Genomic DNA, 23,153 nt, shown 5'->3' with positions numbered 1-23,153 from the left:
TCCCTGCAGGGCCTGATCGCTTTTCTTTGCTTTTTTTACATTTCTTGCTAATGTACAGTTGCCGGAGGAGTGTAAGCGTCACACAGGCCACAGGGAGCACATTGTGGCTATAAGATCATAGCTGATGTCTGAGTGGCGAAGAAAATATCACAGCACATTAACAAGAAAACACTTTAGATATAAATAATCCAACAGCCCCTTTATGCCAGCATATCCAAGAACTGTATTTAGAGGAAGTATACAATGTAAAAGAGTGCATAAAGTTCTTTGTTGGTTACATAATGAACATCGTGTGATAATCGGACTTTTTAGGCAAAACAAGGGTTGAGGTAAATATGATGATTAAACTGAGAACTGGAGAAGAAAAAGTTAATTCTAACATTATGTTTAAAGACATGTTATTACCCCTGATACACCTTGAATAGTATTTATTTCCTGACTTTTATTTAACCAGGATAGTCCCACTACATGTACTTTATAGTTCATTTCTAAACTGCAATATTGATCTAAAGTAGGGCTGTGAATCACAGGGTCCCTCCCGATGCGATACACAATACGCAGCTCACAATATGATCATTTCACAATTTTGCGATACATGCGATAATTGACATATTGCGCAAGATTATACGATATATCACAATTTTTTGAAGAACCTAATACATTTTAACATTTTTCTTTTCCTCAACCTGCACAAACTAAAAATGAAATGCACCTATTTTAATCATCAAAACAGTGAATATGTCAAATGATTGTATGAACAAGTTTCCTTTCTTTAAACAAGCAGCACAATTGTAGTGTGGTCACAAAATAATTTGGGAAATTATACCAAAAATGACTAACATATCAGGCCACAATAATGATACTGTATCACCAATAAAATGACACTTGTTGGTTGCATGAACATTGGACATTTTACACAAATCAATCCATCAATAATGCATCTTAACATATCACATTTAACTTATGTAGCGGGGCTCTTTTTAAAAATAGGTGAAGTCGGTGTCCAAAACCAAAAAAATACATGTATTTACAGCGTTTCAACGTAGAGTTCAACTTTAACTCATGTCTCCTTTAACTATGCCAGACGCTCTGCACCTGTTACCTGCTCTGTGACCAGTGACAGACTCACCCCCAGCCAAGAGCCCCTCCCCTTTGCCCTTCACTTGCCCCTCCCACTGAGCAAAATATATGAATAATTAAAACCCAAAATAAATGTACAAGAAACATGTGTGGCATATTCCTACATTATTCCGCACGCTACTGTGTACACTGTGCACACGGGACTGTGCGTGTTCAGCAAACAAACGGCAACTTCAAACGCAACTTATTTTTTCTCAAGCCTCAGACACGGCACAATGAACTCAAAAGCAAATGAAACAATCCAAATGCAACTCCAAGTGTGATAATGATGAGGAGAAACCATTGTGACAGTTAAAAGCTCATGAAATCAGTTTTGCATTTAGTCTCTTCACCACAGACGCAGCATCACCACTCAGTATTCTCATATTGATTAAAAGCTTGACATAACATTCTGCTGCACGTAACTGAACAGCAACTTACTCCATCCGTATTCAACCTTTGCTGCTTTTTACCAGACTCCATGGTCACTTCACTTTAATGAACAATGTTTTTGTGTTGTCGCCTTTGTGTAATTCCCCATGAAAAATAAAAACAATCCTTGCGGAGCTTTCCTACAGTACGTCCTGGTGAGGTATTCAAAAGGGCCTGACTCCATAAAAAAGGTTTAAAAAATGCTTGTTCTGCTTGTCAAAACCTTTCCAAATGCAAATTAGCTCCAACTTTCAGCACGTACCTCATGCAAATGTCAAAACACTTTGATTTTTTTTGTTTTTGTGACTTGTCGTGGCCAGATCTGCTGGAACACTGCCCATTCCCAATAAACAATATTACAGAAACTCATTTGTGATATGTTTTTTAACTTGACTTTTCATGACCCCCTCTGTTTCCTGTCTCCTCATTGTCATCTTTGAAGAAATAGTGGATTTTTTAAGCCGCTGCGCTTCTGACAAGTCAAACTCGCACCGACGCAAGAAAGGAGCAGAGTTGAATCAGGACACAAAGAAAAGACGCGACACAAAAGCAGCAGTGGCTTCATCAAAGCTTAAAGAGGCAGAAATAAGTGAAAAAAAGAACATCTCATTGTGTGATTTCTGTGCTTAAATTGCTTCTCTATTGTGAGGGGGAAATGATATTCACATAATGTCTCCTGCTTTTGTTTAGTGTTGGAGGTGAAATGCACAATAAGAAATGTAGTTGAAATGTAACTTTTCTGGTCCTGGTTTGACATAAATGTTTATAATGCATCTTTAAATCAACAGTTATAGGACTTCAATTATTTAGGTGATTGAATATTAACATGTTCTAAAATGTATGGGATTCTTGTATTACTTGGACAGTTCATATATAGTTTTCTGGGGATTAAAAATGTGAACTATGAACTGAATCTTGGGGAAAAAATCATAATTTCAATCAGAAAAATTACTAGTCGAGTTTTATTCCAAAATTGTGTAGCGTAAAGACAAGCAGGGAAAATTAGCATGAAAAATCCAAACCAGAGTACTTGAAAAGAATAAAATTGTGATGGAGAAATGGTCCAATAATTAACAAAATTAAGTGTTAAGTTTTGCAGTCATTAGTGGTCCATTTTGTCAAATCTGGACCATAAATTACCGACAGAAATTCTGAAGATAAAAATAAAGTGAGGACATTTCTGGGCAAAAGAATTTGACTTTTTTTGTGTGTTAATATCTGTGTAATCCATCACCCCTCACACTGCCCTCACCCCTCACTCACACTGCCCTCACCCCTCACTCACACTGCCCTCACCCCTCACACTGCCCTCACTCACACTGCCCTCACCCCTCACACTGCCCTCACCCCTCACACTGCCCTCACCCCTCACACTGCCCTCACCCCTCACTCACACTGCCCTCACCCCTCACACTGCCCTCACTCACACTGCCCTCACCCCTCACACTGCCCTCACCCCTCACACTGCCCTCACCCCTCACACTGCCCTCACCCCTCACTCACACTGCCCTCACCCCTCACACTGCCCTCACTCACACTGCCCTCACCCCTCACACTGCCCTCACCCCTCACACTGCCCTCACCCCTCACACTGCCCTCACCCCTCACTCACACTGCCCTCACCCCTCACACTGCCCTCACTCACACTGCCCTCACCCCTCACACTGCCCTCACCCCTCACACTGCCCTCACCCCTCACACTGCCCTCACCCCTCACTCACACTGCCCTCACCCCTCACACTGCCCTCACTCACACTGCCCTCACCCCTCACACTGCCCTCACCCCTCACACTGCCCTCACCCCTCACACTGCCCTCACCCCTCACTCACAGTGCCCGCGGTACAGCTCTGGTGCAGTGGCCACATGTATTTTGTCTACTTAAAAGTAACGAGAGCGAGCTCAGTGTGGTGGTAAGTCTTTCCCCTCGACTTGTCGCCTGAGTCCTGAAGAGCACCTCAGAACTCAGGTCCTATTGTCTGCAATCCAGGGCTGGAAAGTAATGAAGCACAAAGTGAAAGTACTGTACTTAAGTAAAATTTGTAAGAAGCTGTACTGAAGTACATTTGAAAGCATTTATGTGTACTTTCTACTTTTTGCATGGTTTACGGGGTTATATTTTGGCACTTTTATGGTGACATCTTGTCTAAAGGTTATGAGTCCTGGCCTTGGGCAGATACAAATATATAGAAAAGAAACATTGAGGAATTGATGGACAAAAAAATCTAATCAATCCTTGATCACGATCACCACACACACTACTTTAATATAGTTATCAAAAATGTGCGTACAATTTTAGTTTTTTAGTTAATTTAATTAGATGTGTTACTTTTTTTGCGTAAATGTTTGCTCCTGTATCTGTACTTTGACTTAAGTAACAGGACTTCTTCCACCAGTGGAGCATCTCATGAACACCACTCCAGCACAGCAGGTTTTATTTATTGTTTTAAATAACAGAAGGCTTTATTAGACAGGAGAGAACAGCATGACATTGGACGAGACTGAGGAGCTACAGCAGTGAACCATTGAGAGCTAGGTCCGAACAGGCACAGGGCAAAGGTTTTAAGAGTGAATACCGTATTATCCGGACTTTAAGTTGCACCTTTTTTCATAGTTTTGGCCCGAGTGCGACTTATACTTATATTTATACTTTTATACTTATACTCCGGAGCGACTTATATGTGATATTATTTGTTATTTTCACACTTCCAACATTATTTCATACTCCAGTGCAACTTATAAATGTTTTTTTCTTCTCTATTATGCATTTTTTGGCTGGTGCGACTTATACTCCAGTGCGACTTATAGTCCAGAAATGTTGTGTATGTTTCGCCACTTATCCAAGTAGCTTCTTCACTTCCTCAGACAGGGATCTAAAGTCCTTGTCTTTGTCTGTCTGAAAAGAAGAGATATTTAAACTGAACACTTATCTAACAGAGACTTAGTGTTAGATACTTTCAGACAGATATAAGGCAGTGACTCAGTGTTGGACAGGCTTATGGAGGGAGAAGTATTCATAGTAGAAGTAGTTGTCTTTGTAGCAGCAGTAATACAAGTATAGATGCAGTACTGTCAATACTTTTGCAGTATTATAGTCTCTCCTCTACCTCTTTTAAGTAAAATAATCACTTCAATCGAGTCGTTCAGCCCTTCCTCCTTTTTGTATCTCGCCTTTTGTTTGTTGACATTCAGAAGCCAATTTATTACTTTCCATAGAGCAAGGAACTGGAGACGACGCCCGATTTACTTTTTAGTCGCCTTGACATTTGAAAAAGTTTGCATAATTTGCTCTGCGGTTGGCCAGAAATAGTCTGTAGACACGTTTGTTTGTCAAGACAATTAGTTGCTTGTTGCCGTGGACAGTAAAATGTTATGTGATGCTAAAAGACCTTGTGATCGCCGACTGAAGCTTGTATTTAAGTATTTTACTTGTAAACGTATGCGGTATCTTTATGTTTGTTTTACTTTTGACAGTAACGGGGTCAACGGCTAATGAGAATTGTTAATGTATAATATGACTGTGCTAATGATGTGAATAATTTTGCAATAACAACCCAAAAGCACAAATTAGGCGTAAGTGTTAAGATAGAAAACAGTTTGGAACATTAGCCATTTGAATTAGCTAATGAATAACTCAATTGTATGTGAATAGATGTTTATTTTATGTTTTCACTCACACACACACTTTTTTTTTCCAAGTGGTTATTAGATTGCACAGTAAATACCACGAAAAAGTGAATATATTTTTTTGTTTAAAGTTGAAATACTTGAAAGAATGATTCGTATTGACAAGGCCCAGACAATCTGACAAGTTTTAAAACCCTGATAATGCAAAAAATTAAAATAGATACTGTATTTAATATATATTTCACAATGATTAAGAAAAAAAACAATAGACAATAGACAATTGGGACAATAGACTGTAATTTCCAACACAAAAATAGTACTTTCTTTATATCAGGAGGTCTTTAAAGCTACATGTTCTGAAAAATCTCTAAATATTTCTAAAACCGTTCAGGAAAGGTCCCATTTTGTCCCGTGTATGTGATTTTGTTTTGGATTTATACTTTTTCAAATGAATATCTTGTTCCAATTCTCATTCTAGCATCAATTAATAGTATTTTATGTTTGATACTTTGATAACCCTACATGATACTTCTCAATATAAAAACTAGAATAACTACTATCATTTGAACAAGTATTGATCACACACAAAAAAAGAATCCCACAAATACAAATTGGACCGTTACTGAATAATTGGTCTTGAACCTTGATCAGAACTAGTATAAACCCACATAGTATCAATAATGAATAATAATATCAATAATTTACATATTATTTTGTGTCTACTGGCTAAAAACGAAAGAAAAACCTTTTCTTAATCATTTGTGGTATGAAAATCAGTATTTAACCTTTTCACTTCAAATTGTTGTGTTTTTTTTTTAATCAGTTGATATATTTCACTTTGAGGATTGTTATGAAAGACAAAGCGAACGTAAGAATATTTTATCAGGTACAGTGCAAATTTGTATTTGACAAGCTTTAGCCATTATCCTTCTGACACCTGACACAAAGTGAAGAATTTTCTAAGATTTCAGGCATTGTTCCCAGTCACAAAGCTTAGTACTGACAGTTTATAATCCTAAACAAACACTTCTGAATACACATTTAAGGGATTACTACAACGTTTCTGCTCCAGTGGACACATCCTCTGCCATTTAACAAAGGACACAATTAATCTTAGACATGGATATTACTTTTCTAAAATGTATAGAAACAGTGGAAGTTTGTTTTATGACGGGAATAGAGAAAAAATATATACTATAGGAGTGAAAGTATAAACTAAACGTCAGGATCTGATTCAACTCGTCAAAGCAAGCTGAAGTTGCCTTGAAAATATGTAAATTCCGTCGCTATAGTTACTTGAGTATTTGCATTTGATTTTTTTTCATATAAACACTTCATATAAACACTTCATTATTCATTATTGATTAGTTGCATTAGTTCCGAGTGCATCAACTGTCTCTTCTGAGGTTTGAACCTGCAATCTACTCATCCAGGGGCTGATACTCCACCACCACAGAAGGGCCACACGTATGGGTAGATTCCTCATCATAACAAGTTTGAAATGTTTTTATGCCTGTTAGTCATCCAGGGGCTGATACTCCACGTGTTAGAGGGCATTCACAGATGTTATCTTGTTTTCATGTTGCGTAATTGAATAGAAAAGCTGCCATATTTCAATCTGTAGGCTGCTCTTGCACATTAATTTACAGTGATATATGTATAATGTATATGCAGATACTCAGATACTCAGATACCACCACACCAGGAAGTTCATATGGGGAAATTTCCCCATATGAAATTTCCCCATGTGGGACAATAAAGGAATATCTTATCTTATCTTATCTTACAAGCTCCTGGCACAGTTCACAAGGAGGAGGCAAATGGTATGGGTGGATCCCTTCAAAGGAAGTTTAAACAGTGACCCCTAAAGGTGATGTAGAAAAGTGCACAAAAATAGTCCCTCTTCTTCTTCTTTGGTGTTTTATGGCGGTTGATATCCATAAAGTGTTACATTACTGCCACCTACTGTAATTGTACATCTTCAAAGTATGTCGGTGTAATCCCTCATTCGTCCAGGCGTGTTCCATAGTAGAAAAAGCTTCAGTTGTAGTCATCTGGACTCAGTTTGAAAAAATAGACGTTTCGACTCTCATCCAAGAGTCATTGTCAATAAAAGAATTTAGATCGAGAACTCCGGATGTAACTCGGATGTCCTTGTCGTAGGTAGAGGTAGAGGACCAGGACAAGGACATCCGGATGCTAATCAGGTACTCAGGGTGGTTGAGCCAGGGTCTCACAAAGACAAAGAGGATTCTAATAGCCAATTAAGATTCTGAATAGGCTAGCTCGGTAGATACAAGGGGGGAGTTTCTGTTGAAACAAACAACTCTTTCTACTTCAGGAAGGCTCCGCCCAATGGGTGGGTCTTACCACAGAACAGTATTAATATCGGAGTTCTCGATCTAAATTCTGTTATTGACAATGACTCTTGGATGAGAGTCGAATATGGAACATTTTTAAGCCTGTTAGCAGCTTGTTTTGACAGGTTCTTACAGTAATTATGCAGCATTCACAAGTGTAATCTCTTTCCCCATGTAGCGTAATTGAATAAAAACGCATCAATATTGCACATACTTTTACTGTCAGATGCATGAATATTTGCCAAGATTGAGTGTGTATCCATCCGCCATGTTTCATTACACTATCGCAACTTGAACACTTGAACTAAACGCACTTGGGATTTCACAAAACGGTGATATTTTCCATTAAACATTTCTTGAAGTACATTTGTGTTACTGTACTTAAGCCACGCAGACTCGGCTGTACGTCACTTGTTTTGGTGCAGACAGATTTCCCCTCCACGCTGCAGCTCTCTGGACAAATGCTTGTTGTCAGGGCCGATCCGAGCTCTGACAGAAGCATGAGTAATCCTCTGCTGTCACAAACCGAACAACCCAACAGACGGGCAAACAACGGTAGGCTCGGTGCTGGCAGGTAACGATTGTAAATACCATATGAGAGCCAGAACTGCTGACAACGTAGGCCCGTTCTCCTGTCCACAATTTGGACAAAGAATGAATATTACATGTGTCAACGTGATGTATTGTTTTCGCCAGTCAAGAATGTCACGACATCAGATTTTAATGTTGACTGTTTAGGTTTAGAAGGTTTAGAGATTGTTCATGATCGTTGACAACGTCACCAAACATCAGCAAAATCCTCAATTTGTGTCTCAACCAAAATTGTGAGGTGGGCTAGTAGGCTGATTGGAGAGCCACAGCTGAACCCAGACTCCCTCCTCACTGGGCAGCTACAGAGGCGAGTCGGGTCCATCACATCCACTAAATGGTGAATTTCAGCTTCTTCCATCCGGCCGCAGGTACATAATGCCTGTATGCAAAACTAAGAGATACAGGGGCAGTTTTGTTCCCTCAGCTATTAAAATATTAAATAGCCAGACTGCACAACCTATTTATTTACTTATTCTGGACTAGTTTTTTTGTATCTATGATGGCTTTTACTCTGTATTTTATCCGCTGTATTCTGACACTAATAACTCTTTGTATACTTGTTATCCATGTCTCTATGTCTGGAGCACTAGTCGTCTCTGTTATGTCACTGTCTGTTTTCTGTCAATGTCATTAATGTTGTCTATGTGTGTGTGAGCAGCCCACTCTTTATAACCTGCAACCAAATCTACCCTTGGGTACAAACAATTATGTGATCAAATTTATTAAATAAAACATTCTGAACGATAAATTCAAGTTATTTAAACAGCAAGATGAAAAATAATTGTTTGTTTTTTTGGAGTATGGATTAAACTGAAATTTCAGTCATTTATTTGCTTCTAAAATGGTCACAATTCTTATTTTTCAGTTCTTACGATTATTGTTAACTGAATAATCACAATGATCAATGAACCTAATCATCTTTACAGCCCTATCGCCATTTAGAACTTCAACTGCTACAAACCAAAAATAATACAAGAGACATATTTTTCCGATTAAAAAACATTTTCTCTCAATGTAGGCAAGTGGTCTGGGGCAGTGGTGCTCAATCCTTTCACAAGTACCACATATTTGGCCTTCAAGCACCAACAAATCTAAACTGGGCCTATTCTAGATCCATACTAGAGTTAAACCGGGCTAACATGGGGCTACATGACCGCTGTACTAGTTCTAATCAAGGACTAAGCCAAAGGAGGTGTAAAATATGGATTAAATTGACTATAAATGTTCAAAATATTACACTGTCGATGACTCCACGATACACCTGAAGGAACCGAAGGAAGAAACGGCAGTAAAACCAGTGACACGTGATCCAAACGGGAGGGAGCTAAAACTGAAGCCTGTGTTAATTAAGTCAATATTCGTAATCAAGATGTTCATGCTGGCTCCATTATTAGAGGGTGTCAGAATATATAATGCATCACAGTTGTTTCTGTTGCCTTTGGGTCAGTACTACTCAAACAAAAAGAATATACTGACTTCTCAACTAGATCTAAACCGGGTCTACAATAGGACTATGGCTAAAACTGGTCTAAAATGGAACAAAACCATAACAAACATACAAAGAATGTTCTAATTACGGCCTCACAGAAGGAGGCCACATGAGATAATACATTTTTATGAGCTTTTAACTCTAACTTTCATATTGTATTTAGATTCCTGCGTGTTTGAGTTAATCCTGTATTGTCATGCACATAAATTCAAATGTGTATGCTTGCTACAGTGTATTGTCACTAGGCTGCTGGGCCAACTTCTATTCCTAATCCATTTTAGATCAATATAGCATGTTACAATGAACAAAACGGTAAATGTGATTATGTCTTTTAATATTACATTCCTGAAAAAAGTTTGATATGGTGCCTAAGCACAATAAACAATACCAAATCAAAATGTCATCCATCTTTTTGCAGGTGTCAGCAAACCACAAAACAGAAAAGACAAAAATTCCCATTCTGTTTGATTTTCCATACATTTTATTCTTGGATATACAATACAAACACATAGGCCACACAGGGTGAGCACTGTCTACATCTCCTCCTTTAATAATTCAGACTGTAACCCATGGTGCACAGCTCATGTTAGCAGGTCTCCAGGATGCACTGACAGGACGAGGCCGTTCCAGTGACGCAGAGAGGTCCAAGTCCAAGCCGAGTCCTCCTTTGGGACCAGGCGCTGAGTGACTGTCAATACAAGGGCACTCTCTGAATCCAGCCCCCCGAGACTAGATAGAAGATGCTCTTAGGAAAGCAGCGAAGGCGTCGTAAGAGTAACCTGACGACAAGTTGACATTTATGGCTTTGCTTAATGAAGCACATGATAGTTTGCATGTTTTATAATTATTACCTCGCAAGGGCTATACTCACATTATCACTGTAGAAATATATCATGACAGACTTCTTTGCAGGATCGGTACAGATGATGATGGTGTATGTGATACTTTTAAACAACATACATTTATTTTAATTTGCCACGTCGGTGTAATAACTCATTCGTTAAGGATTGATCAGTCGTATATAAGGTTTTAAAGGTCGTCATCTGGACACAAGAAACCTTTCCTACACTTAAATTGTCTAACATGTTAGTGAAATATGTAGTTTAACCTGTCATATGCACTTTAATTATGTGACAGAAACAGTGCAATAAATATAACTAATGTGGTCAATGGTATAAGTGGTTAAATCCAAAGTAAAACGCAAATAACTTGTACACAGTGTGATAAAGCGTGCTTAAATCCATGGGCAAAACAGGAGGCAATACAAACATAAAAGAATGTGGCAAAAAAAACAATCAGACAATTAACATTACAGAAAATGTCCATCTACTTTCAATAAATGTTTATGACTACTAGAGCAAACTAATAAGTGTAAAACTGACTGTTTCCAAAATAAAGATAAATGCATTCTTCTCATTATTACACATAAATTCTTAACTTAATTGTGACCTGATTACAGAAACCTTCATCAAACTTATTATTTCAAAAGGCAATGAATAGTGATGGCCTAGTTTCCAGTGCTTTCTGCTCTCTTTGGTTCCACATTACACTGCCTGTACCACACGCAACAATAGTGGGTAAGTATAAGCAGTTTGTGTTTGTATCGGGCTTGTTTGAATAGAGCCATAACCGTCTCCATTAGTTGCCTAGATACCACAAAGATGTCAGACATATGGACCTCCTGAACACAGAATTAAATCAGAAAAGAGGATTCGAAAACTATTATTTGGCTTATTTAGTCCCATGTGATAAACAACATTCTTTTTACAATATCGTATCCATTTGTGTGATATATTACTGCTTTGCCTGGGATATTCCATAGTATGGTATTAAAATGATTTCCATGGAAACAATACACCAACAGGCCAAGTTACAGCTCAGATCTCTGGAGAGGCGACACCACTCACAGTAAGAATTCATGGGTTTCAGGCACAATGATTCCTTCCTGATTTGAAGGATTCAGCACGGCAACGGAGCAATAAAATCACCTGTAATCAAACATACCAGATGATGTTTAATGTCATACTGTGGAACATTTCAGGCAAAGCGGTAACATCTCCAGGGAGACAAGTGGGTGGCAGAAAAGTTTAATCATGCACTTCATGTGTACATATTACTTTTCAAATATACTCCATCATAATAAATTCTATTTGTTTATCCAATGGCTAATGCACAACGGCGTTCAGCTAGCTCAGTGTTAGCATCTGTATGGGGTTTTCCCTGAGCGGTGCTAATAATATGGACACTGTATATACTGTAGGTGTGTCTGCGTGCTAATGTTGAGGCACAAAAAATACAATTTATTTCAATAAAATACAAAGTATAATACAATTTATTTATTTTTTAAAAGGCAGTCTTTACTTTTCATTTTAATTGGTTGCTTATTTTATATTTTTCATTTTAATAAAAGTTAACCTTAGCAGTGGGAGAGTGGGCCAGCGCACTGCTCTGAGCCCATTAAAATACTGTCTGGCTGTTTGTTTGTTTTTTAACTGGATGCACATATATTTTTTATTCGTCTCTAAAGAAATTCTTGTTTTTACACACAATTATTTTGCTAATGTAAAAATAGTCACTTCAAAACATTTTTTTTCAGTTGAGTTCAGCTTTAGGTCTGCAGAAGTGTGAGTCGTATCGGTCGCCACATCCTCTGAAAAGCCACTTTATCCCCAAAACAACACACTTGGTTCAACAGCGACAGTCTATTACCCTTTGCTTTAGTATTCTGCCGTCCTCTTGCATTTTCCCGGGACACTTGCTTATTCAAATTCTCTCCGAAAGGTTGCGGCGTTTGCTCGGTCGCCGTTAACATTCAAGGAAGGAATAAATAAATAGTGACATTTGGAGTAGATGAAATACCCACGCTGAGATCCTTTCCTGAGTTACTCCCCATGGGTCATTTACAAACATACATAATGATGAGTGTTCCAGCTGTCCCAGTGTCCAGACTGTACAAGCACATACTGTATATATACACATATATATATATAGGCACAAAGCAGTGTTCAAAAGTAACAATATTATGTGGAACGTCACTCTGTGTTTTTGTAGTTGGTGAAGAGGTTGTAGAGGACTCTCAGGGTGGACTTGAGATTAAGGTTAACCACATCTGAAAAATACAATACACAAAAGTGAATAATGAAGTTGTTGATTGTTGTTTGTTTACTTTTTAATTCTCGTTTGGATTTTTCTCTTCAGAAGTTTAAAAAAAAGGAGCAAGATTTTTCAAGTCAGAGTCAAATTCACAAATTCTGAGTTGAGTGTAAGTTGAGTGCTTAGTCCAAACAAGTACAAGTCCAAGTCTGTACTTCATGCTGTGATTTGCACATTTAGTACAGGGGTTAGAATGCCAGATGCCCTTCCAGGTTTGGAACTAGCACAAACTACTACCAGAAACCTATGCATTTCAGAAAATGTTTGTACTGTGTAGAGATCTAAACAACAAGGAAATAAGCTTTACAGGATATTTATGTTAATTCATGTTAAATTGTAGTAATTGTGAACAGTCAAATTAGAATTTCAATTGTGAGTAAAGTAATTGTGAGTCAAAATCTTTCTAAAACATTTTATTTCACTTCCTTCCTAATTTCCATGATAGACACACCTGTCAATATTACCCTCGACCCACAAAACTTTAGAGGTATATATTCACAGACCATTATACTATGATGTATTCACAGTATACAGTCCAAAGTATTACAGTGTGTTCCCCACGTTCTCACTTATAAGGATCCTGATGAAATCCAGCTCTCTGTGGAGTTATTGTTACAGCCACAACATTGCATCATTTTTTTTATACCCGGCATGCCTCAAAGGCCATCCCCCTCCCCCCATTATCTGTGTTTCCCATGAGCCTCTCTGTGACACTACTGATATCATTAACAGATTTGGGCGCCGTTTCTTTGATTTTTAATGAACCCCCGAGATATGAGCAAACAAAGCTCTGCAAACTTTATGCAAATCAGGGTATGAATACTGTACAGTAGACGTGAGGAAGGACGGCCACGCCAGCAGGAACATATAAAGGCTTTAATGGCCCCAATTATGGAGGAAAACACATAGTTGTGAATATTTAGCTGGAGAAACTGGGTTACATCATGAAAAAATGCATAAGAATGTTCGGCCATTTAGTAAGCAGCATATTTAAATATAACCTCCTTTAGTTGAATAACAAATATATATATTTTAATTAGCGTTTCACATATAAAAGTATATTTTGCATAAAGAGAAAACATATTTTTTAGGGTGACTGTGGCTTTGCTACGTGACAAAACCCTCCACCCACTATTTTAAAAAGGGTGTACTGCCATCTAGTGGCATTTTCTTTCTTTTTTTTATTTGCTTTTGCAAATTATATTTATACTATTATGTTCTTTAATGTATTGAGTATGATGTGAGGTACCTTCTGGTCTGGCTTTGGGTTTCTTCAGGCCTCCATCTTGCATGAGTTCAAACGCAAAGGCAACATTGTGAACCTGTGTGGAAAACATTTAAATTAAAGAGATGCAGAAGTAAATATATGTATTTAGGAATACAATCAAGAGACACGTTGTGATTTGCATTTATTATTGTATTTATTCTAACTGTGCTTTCTGAGGGAGGATGAAGCTGATGCTTGTCTCCACAGGGAGGTTAGTACTTTGTCTGGAATGTTCCAGACCAGATTATGTAGATTATTACATATAATGCAAATCAACTTTAATAAGTGTTAGACCTTTAATTGTATTTTGATTGATTTGTAAATGTTTGAGTAATCCTGTACTGTCCTGCATTTAAGGCTCTTGTGCTCAGAAAAGTCTTATTTACACCTACCCGCCATCTCCACCCACATCCTTGGACTATTGGATTATTTGAGTCTTGAGTAAAACATGTAGAGTTCTAAATATCACATGGTCACACCTGAAAAGAACATAATAATGCCTCCTTCAAACTCATCTATTGTAATAGATAAAAGCAGGTTGCAATACCAGGCAGAATTACCAGTCATGTCTGTGGAGAGGTGACCTTACTCATATGAGTTCTTCAAGGGATTTTTTTTAGTAGTACATTAGTAGCTACATTAAAGGCCTAACTTTTACCTAACTTTTACTGTCTTACTAATGTGAAATCTAGAGCTAGTTAATTTAAAACTATCTGCAGCCTTCTGAGAATCCTAAATATTCACCACAATGAGTTTAGGAGCACTTTTCAGAACACTAGCATGCTAATGGAACACTTCCTGCTTCAACTCAAATAAATGCTTTTGCAAAATACCTGCACTGGGGCAAAACCCATTTTACATTTTACTAAAAACTGTAGTATCTTGGAATACTATTACTGCAAACAGACATTTACATCTTAAATATTTCGATAACAATACAACCTTCATAATGTGCAAAGACAGTCACACATTTTACCTTCTGTTCAAAGCTCTCTGGCGTCAGAAAGAAGTTGTACAAAGGGACAAAGTAGTCTTCGAGCAGCCCCATCAGTAATATCAAGTAGACTCCATCTGCAAACTGGATAATCACATACATTAAAGCTAATGACAAAATGAGCCTCCTGATTCCAGCACGTGTTCGTCGTATCAGATCAGATTGTATCTATTTAATTATTCAAAACCAGCGCTATGCTTTAAATGAAGCCGGGACCCGAGGGTGACCCCCATGAATGAAACATGAAGCACTTATGATGACGGTATGAATAATTAAACTATAAACCATTTCAGATGACAAACCTGAGTCTCCAGCTCTGTCACTTCCAGGTTCAGCTTGTTCAGATGTTTGTTTATGAAGGTAATGAGTGACTGGAGAGACAAAAGAACAGCATTTAGCATCATTTGTGGCTAAATTCAGGCTAAGTAAATACATAATTAATGCCAAAACTCTAACTACTCGTTCATTATGAGTATTTTAAGTCGTATTATGGTGTAGTTATAATAAAGTGGTGCCAGATGGCCTCCAAACTTTACCGTTTTGACCACGTTGAGCTTGTCTGGCGCGTGATCCAACAAAGTGTCAAACGCGTCCCTTTCTGCGTTCAGACGGAACCCAAAGGAAATTATGAGCGGAGTCGCAAGATAATCAAGAAACCATTTGCATAATGTTACCAGCTGTTCAGATGATACTCACCAAATCTTCCCAGCATCATCCTGTGAATACCAAAAACATCCGCAATTACACAGTGTTTGTGAGCGAGACTGGACAGAGGTTTATCAGTGAAAAACAGTGTGTTACTCTGTGGTGCTGGTCAACTCTTTGGTCACTACAGCCGTGTGCAGGATGCCCTCTTGTTTCTGTGGGAAAAAAGTACATTTACTGAACAGACAAAGTAGTAAATGGTGTTGCTATGTTTGCACGCAGGCAGAAACTACAGAACCAGACTGGTACAATTTAAAACTGTTTTTTTTAAAAGTGCAGTGGAATTCAACTGTAACGTCCGAAACAGCCAGGACAATGTCAGTTTGAGTGTCTTTTTGTGCGTTTTAGATCAGTAGAGGTGACAAACTACGCTCCTTCCGCCCAAGACTAACGCATAATTGATGTTGTTTCGCTAAGTTTAAGTGAGAGTTAAAAGTACAGAAGCTTCCTAATGTTTATCTGCAAATATGAGTTGTGAATCTGGATGTCACGTTTATTTGGTTAATCGATAATCATGGTTATTCAGGTCACAATATAATCGTAAGGACCAAAAAGTAACAATCGTGACAATTTAACTTTTTGGTTCAATATACAGCAAAAACATTAGACCTATACTTTATTTTGTCTTTCAGAACGTTATTTTTGTAAAGCCGGTCACAAACTTGAGGAACAGTAACATGGGAATGAAAGAAAATGAAAGATTTCACTTTTGTTTGGTCACAGTCTAAATAATCGTGAATAATCATTAAATTGTGTTGTTTTTTCCCCACAATAATCGTAATACTAAACTCTAATATTGTAAGATAAGATAATATATTCCTTTATTGTCCACACATGGGGAAATTTCATAATAATTGTGACATCCCTCCTTGTGCGTAACGCCGTTCCTCATGTCTGATAATCAAATGCTCAACGTAAATGAGATTTGCCAAAAGTGTGGTTATATTTATGATAGCCGTTTTATTATTAGCCGCAAAGTGTGAGTGCTAATGCTAAAGGACCAGACCCCCTGAATGTCCCTCAGCCCCTGTAGACTGGGACAAGAGTGGTTCCTGTTGGGTTTTATGTCCTTTTTTTACTTTACTTTTTAAAAAACCTTTTAGCTGATTCATTTTCATCCTTGAATCTTTTGATAGACACTGAACATTGCAGTTTTAGAAAATAATATTTAAAAAATGTGGACAAAATGTTCACCCGATAATCCCATTATATTCCACAGCTGCTGCTTTAATGAATAAACTGTTACTTAATTCACCTTTCAGTCTACATAATGAGTGTTAGTTAGAGGTGGTATGGACGATTTTTTTCAGCAATTTTTTTTATCATATTTCCTCGTGGCGTGGATAAATCATTAGTCCTGCCACGTATCAATCATAAAACGCATCCATCGCTCACCTGCAGCCGCGTGCGGTTCGTCCCCACGTTTCCGCGTGCCTAAGCGCATGGATCTATCATAATATAGTTCCCTCAGTGTACGGGGCAAAATGAAGACGGAGAAAGACACTTCGAGCTGACGCAGAAGTGGACAGAAATCTACGGGAGACGAGCGATGCGATGCGCTCTGTCGCGCTAATAAACAAATGCACGTGTGTGTTGTATCAGTCCGCACGGGGGAGCGCACTTCCGCCTGCGTTCTCAAATCGCCGAAAAATCGTCCATACCGCCTTTAAGTCTTTTTACCTTGACCACCACCACTTGTACTGAGACGTGTTCGGGCAGTCTGATTGGAGCCTGGTAGTGCATCGCCAAGGCAACAAGAAGATACACAATCGCCACTATGTTCTTTGAATGGATAGCTGTAAAAAAAAAAATTAAAAATTGTGTTAAGGAGACATTATGCTTTTTCAGGTATTTCCTATTGAACTAGTAACAAAAGTAGATGCATTTTACGTTTTGTTCATTGTAAACTGCATTATTGATCTAAAAAGCTTAGCAACAGAAATGGGTCCATTGACTTCCTGTTTATAATTGATCAGCTCCGCCTCTTCAAAGTGACATTTCACAGGACATTATAGGATTGATGAGGAAACACTGTTATAGCAAGATCAAAAACTCATTAAAGTTGATTTTACATCTACATACAGCTTGGTGGGCCTTTAAATCTGATGTTTGAGAACCAAATCATATCTGTAAATACAATAGTAAATAGTGCATTTATTCATCTAAATGTTGACTTTGTCCTCACAGTCGACGCCCCACTCGATGGTCCAGCCGTGGGGGCGGAGCTGCTCGTTCACGGCCTCCAGAACAGTCTGTAGCTTCTGCTTCTGCCCGATCTCAGACTGAGTCACCTCCGCCACGTTCAACTTTCGCCCCGACAACTGCTCTGTAACGGGACAAAGAGCAAACGGTCACTAAAACTGAGCAGGGCTTCTGTATACACCATGTTATATGTAGAGTACAGTTGTATTCAATGTATAACTCTATGGGAGATTTACTGTTTTTGAGTGGTGGGAAGTATTGAAGTACAAAAGTAAAAGTACTATACTCAAGTACACGTTTTAGAAATCTGCCCTTTAGTTCATTTGTACAGTGGATGCTTTTACTTCACTCCATTTGAGAGCAGGGATTGGACAGTTCATTTGCAAAGACAGGGGAAAAACAAAAGCCAAATCTATTTTAGTGCAATAAAAATGTTATTCCAGCGCTTCTTGAGCAAATATCAATCTCAACTCTACTGTTAGTAAAATATGTGTAGAAGTAGATGATATCAAAAAGAAAAGAACTTAACAAAATTAAAATATGTTTATATCTGTTTTGCAAATGACCTCTTCACTTTATACTCTGAAAAGTAGATGGTACTTTTCATTTAGTTTGTAGGGTTATTTTTACATTCAGTACATTCATTATAACATGCTCAGGTTTTGAGTCGAATCAGCACAATTCTTTATCAAATCACCACATTTTAACAGTTTTTTTAATGGGTACTTCCGAACTTTAACTTAAATAGATTTTTGTATTACTAATACTTTGACATTTGAGTTTTTTTTTTTCTCCTGTTCTTGTTTGTTTTACTTAAGTATGATCCACAAATGTAGACCTTTGGCATAATTTCCTTTCAAATGACAACAATACGTTTTTGGGATTTATTAATGCCATCACTTTCTGAAGCTTTTAGGGAAACACACACAACTTTATACTAATTTTTGTTTCATTACAGAGAAACAAATAATAAAAAGCAAATTCCAATGTAGAATTCTGACCTGTCCTGCTCAGTTTTACACTTTAGGCATCAGTTCTATCATAATGTGTGTGGCTTAACAGACAGAAACAGAAATGCTCGTTTTGTTGTCTCTTTTTCATTAAGCCGACTTTGTTCTTTTAAAACAAGAACAAGATAATGACTCGTGAACTACAGACTCTAAACTTCAACAGCCACATTCAAATCCAGGATGTTCGGTGCATCTTCATGCCGTGGGCGACACAAAACATAAAAGAAAAGCAACCAAGGAGGAAAAAACATCAGCAAAACAAACGAAGCGCGGATTACATAACGCCACGGCAACAAAAACTCAAACATTCCTCATTAAGTCAGTGCCTTTATTGGTAAAATGATGACTGTAGATTTCACCTGACGCCTTCGAGTGAGGATTGACAAATGTAATTGTGTTTAGATTTCACATATGATGAAATAGCTTATTTTGTCTGTGAAATCCCTTTGAATTTGGGGAATAAAAAGTGACAGAAAATAACCAGATGAAAGACAAGTTTTGACAGAGGCAGATCTAGTGAAATGATTGCGTTGTTGCTAGATGGTTAGGTAGAAGAAGGGGAACGTTCGTAGAGAATCGCAAACACAAATACAATATGGGCACAAATTGAAGCTACTCTCTGGTTTTGGCAATACAATGACTAATTCTACACACATTTAGAAACATGTTTATTTCCATTCATAGCTCAACACAATAAATGTTTTTTTTCTCCTAGATTTGATGAATAAAACAAACACAAAAATAATCTTTGGCATATGATTATCACATTGCATTATCAAATCCACAATAAGCAACAAGCTGTTCCATGATATTCCGCCAGAGGGCGTTGTTGCTGCATGTTGAATGGACCGAGGCGTTCCTGACATACTTGATTTAGTTTGCATTTTTAGCCCATAATAGATGTCTTGTTTATCTGCTATCTTGCTGTTACTGTTGAATCTCAAAGTTGATCTTTTACGCTACTCAAACAAACTGAAAAACATTGGCATTTATAAAGGAGAATGACATCTATTATATCTAATTATTACTTTAAAATTCTCTTTATTAAAATGTCATTTTTGAAACTATGGGGAAAATTACAAAAAACACTGAGAGCATGCAGTGACACTAACTTTTACCACAATGGGTCACTAAAAAATAAGAGCAGCCTCCAGTTTTGGAAACCTTGAGAGTGTAAAAGCTTGTTTCTCACCAAAGAGTTTCTGCAGCACCTGTCCGTCATAACAGTCCTCCTCCAGGTCTTTGACGATGATCCGGTCCTCCTCCAGCTCACTGTTGATCCAGTCGATCAGCACCTGACAGACGGAAGACACAAAGTCAAGAATGTCCCCTCCAACTCAGACTTTAATCTTTAAAGGTCAAGGTCAAATGTATTAACATAACACATTTAAAACAGATAAACTGCCCCAAAGTGCTAAACATATTCAACTTAAAGATTGACAAGTTAAAGAGGACATATTGGGCAAAATAAACTTTAAATAAGCTTTCAACCTGGTTACAAAGGTGTTTCTTGTGAGACAGGCCCCCACCCCGGCTGTGTTTAAATCCAAGCTAAAAACTGTTTTGTTTCACCTGGTTTCTAATATTTTAAAATACTACATTATTTGTATTCTTTATTTTACTCTGACATACATTGTTTTACATTTTTATAAATTGCATTGTGTTTTTATTTTATTTTCTTAATTGTGTTTTAAACACTGTAAAGCACTTTGAATTGCAGTTTGTATGAATTGTGCTTTTTAAATAAATTTGATTTGATTTCTTCATCATCAGTTTACTCAAAGTCAAAATAGTTTGATTAATTCTTGTATGTTTGAGTAATGCTGTATTGTCCTGCATTTAAGAAAAATACCTGTTTTCACCTACCCCCTATCCCCACCCACATCTCTGAACTTCGTTGCGATTCTTTTTTTTTTAATGAAGACTAAAAGGGACACATGCGGAATTTTAGACACTATTATTTTATGGATTTCTTTTTGAGTCACCTGTTTCAGTTGCTAAGCCATTTTAGATTCATATTGCAGTTATATTATTGTTCAATACTAAATACCTAACATAATATGTCTCCTTTAATTAATTTGATCAGGTACAGAAATAAAGATATCATTTTTAAAGTTTACAATCCTTGGAAAACTGACACAGGCAGCAACATGAGTCAATCCAGTCTTTTTCCAAATGTACTCTATAACTTTTCTGGTGGAGAGTTCACTTTGTAACCATGGAGCTGTTCCACAATAAATAATCTCTATGGAGACAAAGAAGTTACGTAATCAGACACAATTTTTCTTGTTTTCAATTAAAAATGTAATAAATGCAAGATAATTGAGTAATATATACATTAGTTTCAATAATAAAATGGACAGAATATGTAAATGAAAATCACTACATGTTGGAAAGCATTATACCTTGACCAGATCTTTAAATTTCAGGTTTTCTCTTGAGGTTGGGTCCAGCATGATCCTCTCAGCGTTCTCCTCTGGTTAACATAACAAAAGACAACATTAAAACTTCATTTATTTTACAACATTTAAATTTCCTGTTTCCATTCTCATATTAGGACATTGCTTTGTGACTCTGATGACACATTCGAGTGCTTCTGTCAAACGGTTATTCAAATGGAACTGAAGATAGGGCCACGCCCACTTTCATTTCCTGCTCCTCCACAGCATAAAGTCCTCAGTCATTTCACACTATTGCAGATCGACGTGACCTCTGTGACCCCAGCACTGCCACTTTATACATCATTATAATTATTACAAGTATACGTATTCATGGTGTCTAATAATCTCATTAATTGTGGTCAAATGCAATGTTTCCTCTGGCAATGATCATAACACTAAACGTTTGTCCAAAGAGAGATCATGCGCTGGTGGAATTCTACATTTTGTACAATTAGTATTTTCATTACAAAATGTTCCAGACGTTTGTACATCATTTCGAAGATGTCTTTAATTTTTTCTAGTTAATTCTTAATAAAAAAAAAGGGTAATAGTTACAGTTGCTATAGTGATTCACTCTCACCAACTCATACGCTTATCCACAGTAACGCACTGATATATCACTGGAGGAAGCGGGGATTGAACTGCAAAGCTTTGGGTTAGTGGGCACTGTAGTTTCTGAGACACATTATTTTCATCCTTTAAATCACTCATGCAAGATATGTCAAGAAATGATATGTTTCCATTAAAATAGTTCCGTAGCGGTCTTGAATAACGGGGTGTTGTACTGTTCCTACCCAGCAGCGTGTCCTCGGGATGGATCTCGGTCCCTGAAGGCAGCATTGGAGCGTTGATGGCATGTTTCCCTTCCTCATGAAGATCACTCACTAGAGACACAGAAATGGAAGACAATTACACTATAACTAAAAAAAAAAACAATCGTCCCTTCTAGATGCTGGTTGGTGTGCTTCAAGGGTCAGTACTTGCCCCCCTTTTATTCTGATTGTATATTACAAATCGAATTACAACTTGTATTACCAGTGTATGCCGCCTGTAATTTACACACATGCAAACAGTTTAAAGAGGCCTCATCAAATCTAACGTCAGCAAAGTGTCCAAATACCAAAAGGTATTTAGAAAAGAGAACAGACTTCAACCACACTATGCTTCGAGAAAAAAATTAATAGGAGTGAAACTTTTCCCCAACAAAGTGTCTTCTTCTATGTCTTCTTAAGATATATCCACAGACTATGTAAGACAATCAAAGCCGTAACACTTCTGAAGATGTCCCACAGTTAAGCTGCTAAAACATGTACAAGGTAATACCATCTCTAAAAGTGATAAAAAGAAAACTAAGCCAGTGAAACTTCAAAAATGTTAGACGAATCAGAACATTTAAACACTTGGTGCTTCCAGAATGTTTCTCCCCTTAATGATTTGATTCCAGACTGAATATTGTATCACAAGGTGGTGTCTAACTACTGTAAGTACTGTCAAAATGGATGAAATGAAATCACTATTAAAAAAAAATAAAGATCTTCAATAGGAAAAGCACCAACCAACAACAGCATCTCATGAGAGGGAAGCAGAAAAGTTACATATCACATATACAGTACATGATTGCACCTTTAACTACTACTGCAGAAGTTGTAATTAATTTTGTCTTGTAATATGAAAACATAAAGTACGATGAGCCAGAAAAACAAAGTAACTATTGAGTCGAAAGCGATTGATTTCCATGTTAATTGAGATAATCCAGATACTTCCT

The 23,153-nt window shown here is 37.4% G+C and overlaps 2 protein-coding genes across 3 annotated transcripts in view; both read right to left on the bottom strand.

The window, feature by feature from the left end:
• adck2 (aarF domain containing kinase 2) overlaps positions 1–23,153 on the bottom strand; it is a 226,913-nt gene that overhangs the window by 64,333 nt on the left and 139,427 nt on the right. The window lies entirely within an intron of this gene.
• The window catches only part of parvb (parvin, beta), a 31,956-nt gene continuing 18,877 nt past the window's right edge, over positions 10,075–23,153 (bottom strand). For both annotated transcript variants that reach the window (XM_072434708.1, XM_072434709.1), the window contains exons 2-13: positions 22,183–22,272; positions 21,353–21,423; positions 20,140–20,242; positions 17,921–18,061; positions 17,416–17,531; positions 15,832–15,890; positions 15,727–15,746; positions 15,567–15,628; positions 15,333–15,401; positions 15,013–15,114; positions 14,019–14,091; positions 10,075–12,725 (exon numbers count right to left, since the gene is read on the bottom strand). In XM_072434708.1, coding sequence (XP_072290809.1) covers positions 12,649–12,725; positions 14,019–14,091; positions 15,013–15,114; positions 15,333–15,401; positions 15,567–15,628; positions 15,727–15,746; positions 15,832–15,890; positions 17,416–17,531; positions 17,921–18,061; positions 20,140–20,242; positions 21,353–21,423; positions 22,183–22,272 — 983 coding nt within the window. In that variant the 3' untranslated portion in view covers positions 10,075–12,648. The remainder of the gene's footprint in view (positions 12,726–14,018; positions 14,092–15,012; positions 15,115–15,332; positions 15,402–15,566; positions 15,629–15,726; positions 15,747–15,831; positions 15,891–17,415; positions 17,532–17,920; positions 18,062–20,139; positions 20,243–21,352; positions 21,424–22,182; positions 22,273–23,153) is intronic.

Source organism: Eucyclogobius newberryi, unplaced genomic scaffold, assembly GCF_026437365.1.
Source record: "Eucyclogobius newberryi isolate DKJ021-1_F unplaced genomic scaffold, fEucNew1.0.hap1 SCAF_7, whole genome shotgun sequence".
In the NCBI taxonomy this organism is placed as follows: Eukaryota; Metazoa; Chordata; class Actinopteri; order Gobiiformes; family Gobiidae; genus Eucyclogobius; species Eucyclogobius newberryi.
This window is presented reverse-complemented; position numbering and strand designations above follow the sequence as displayed.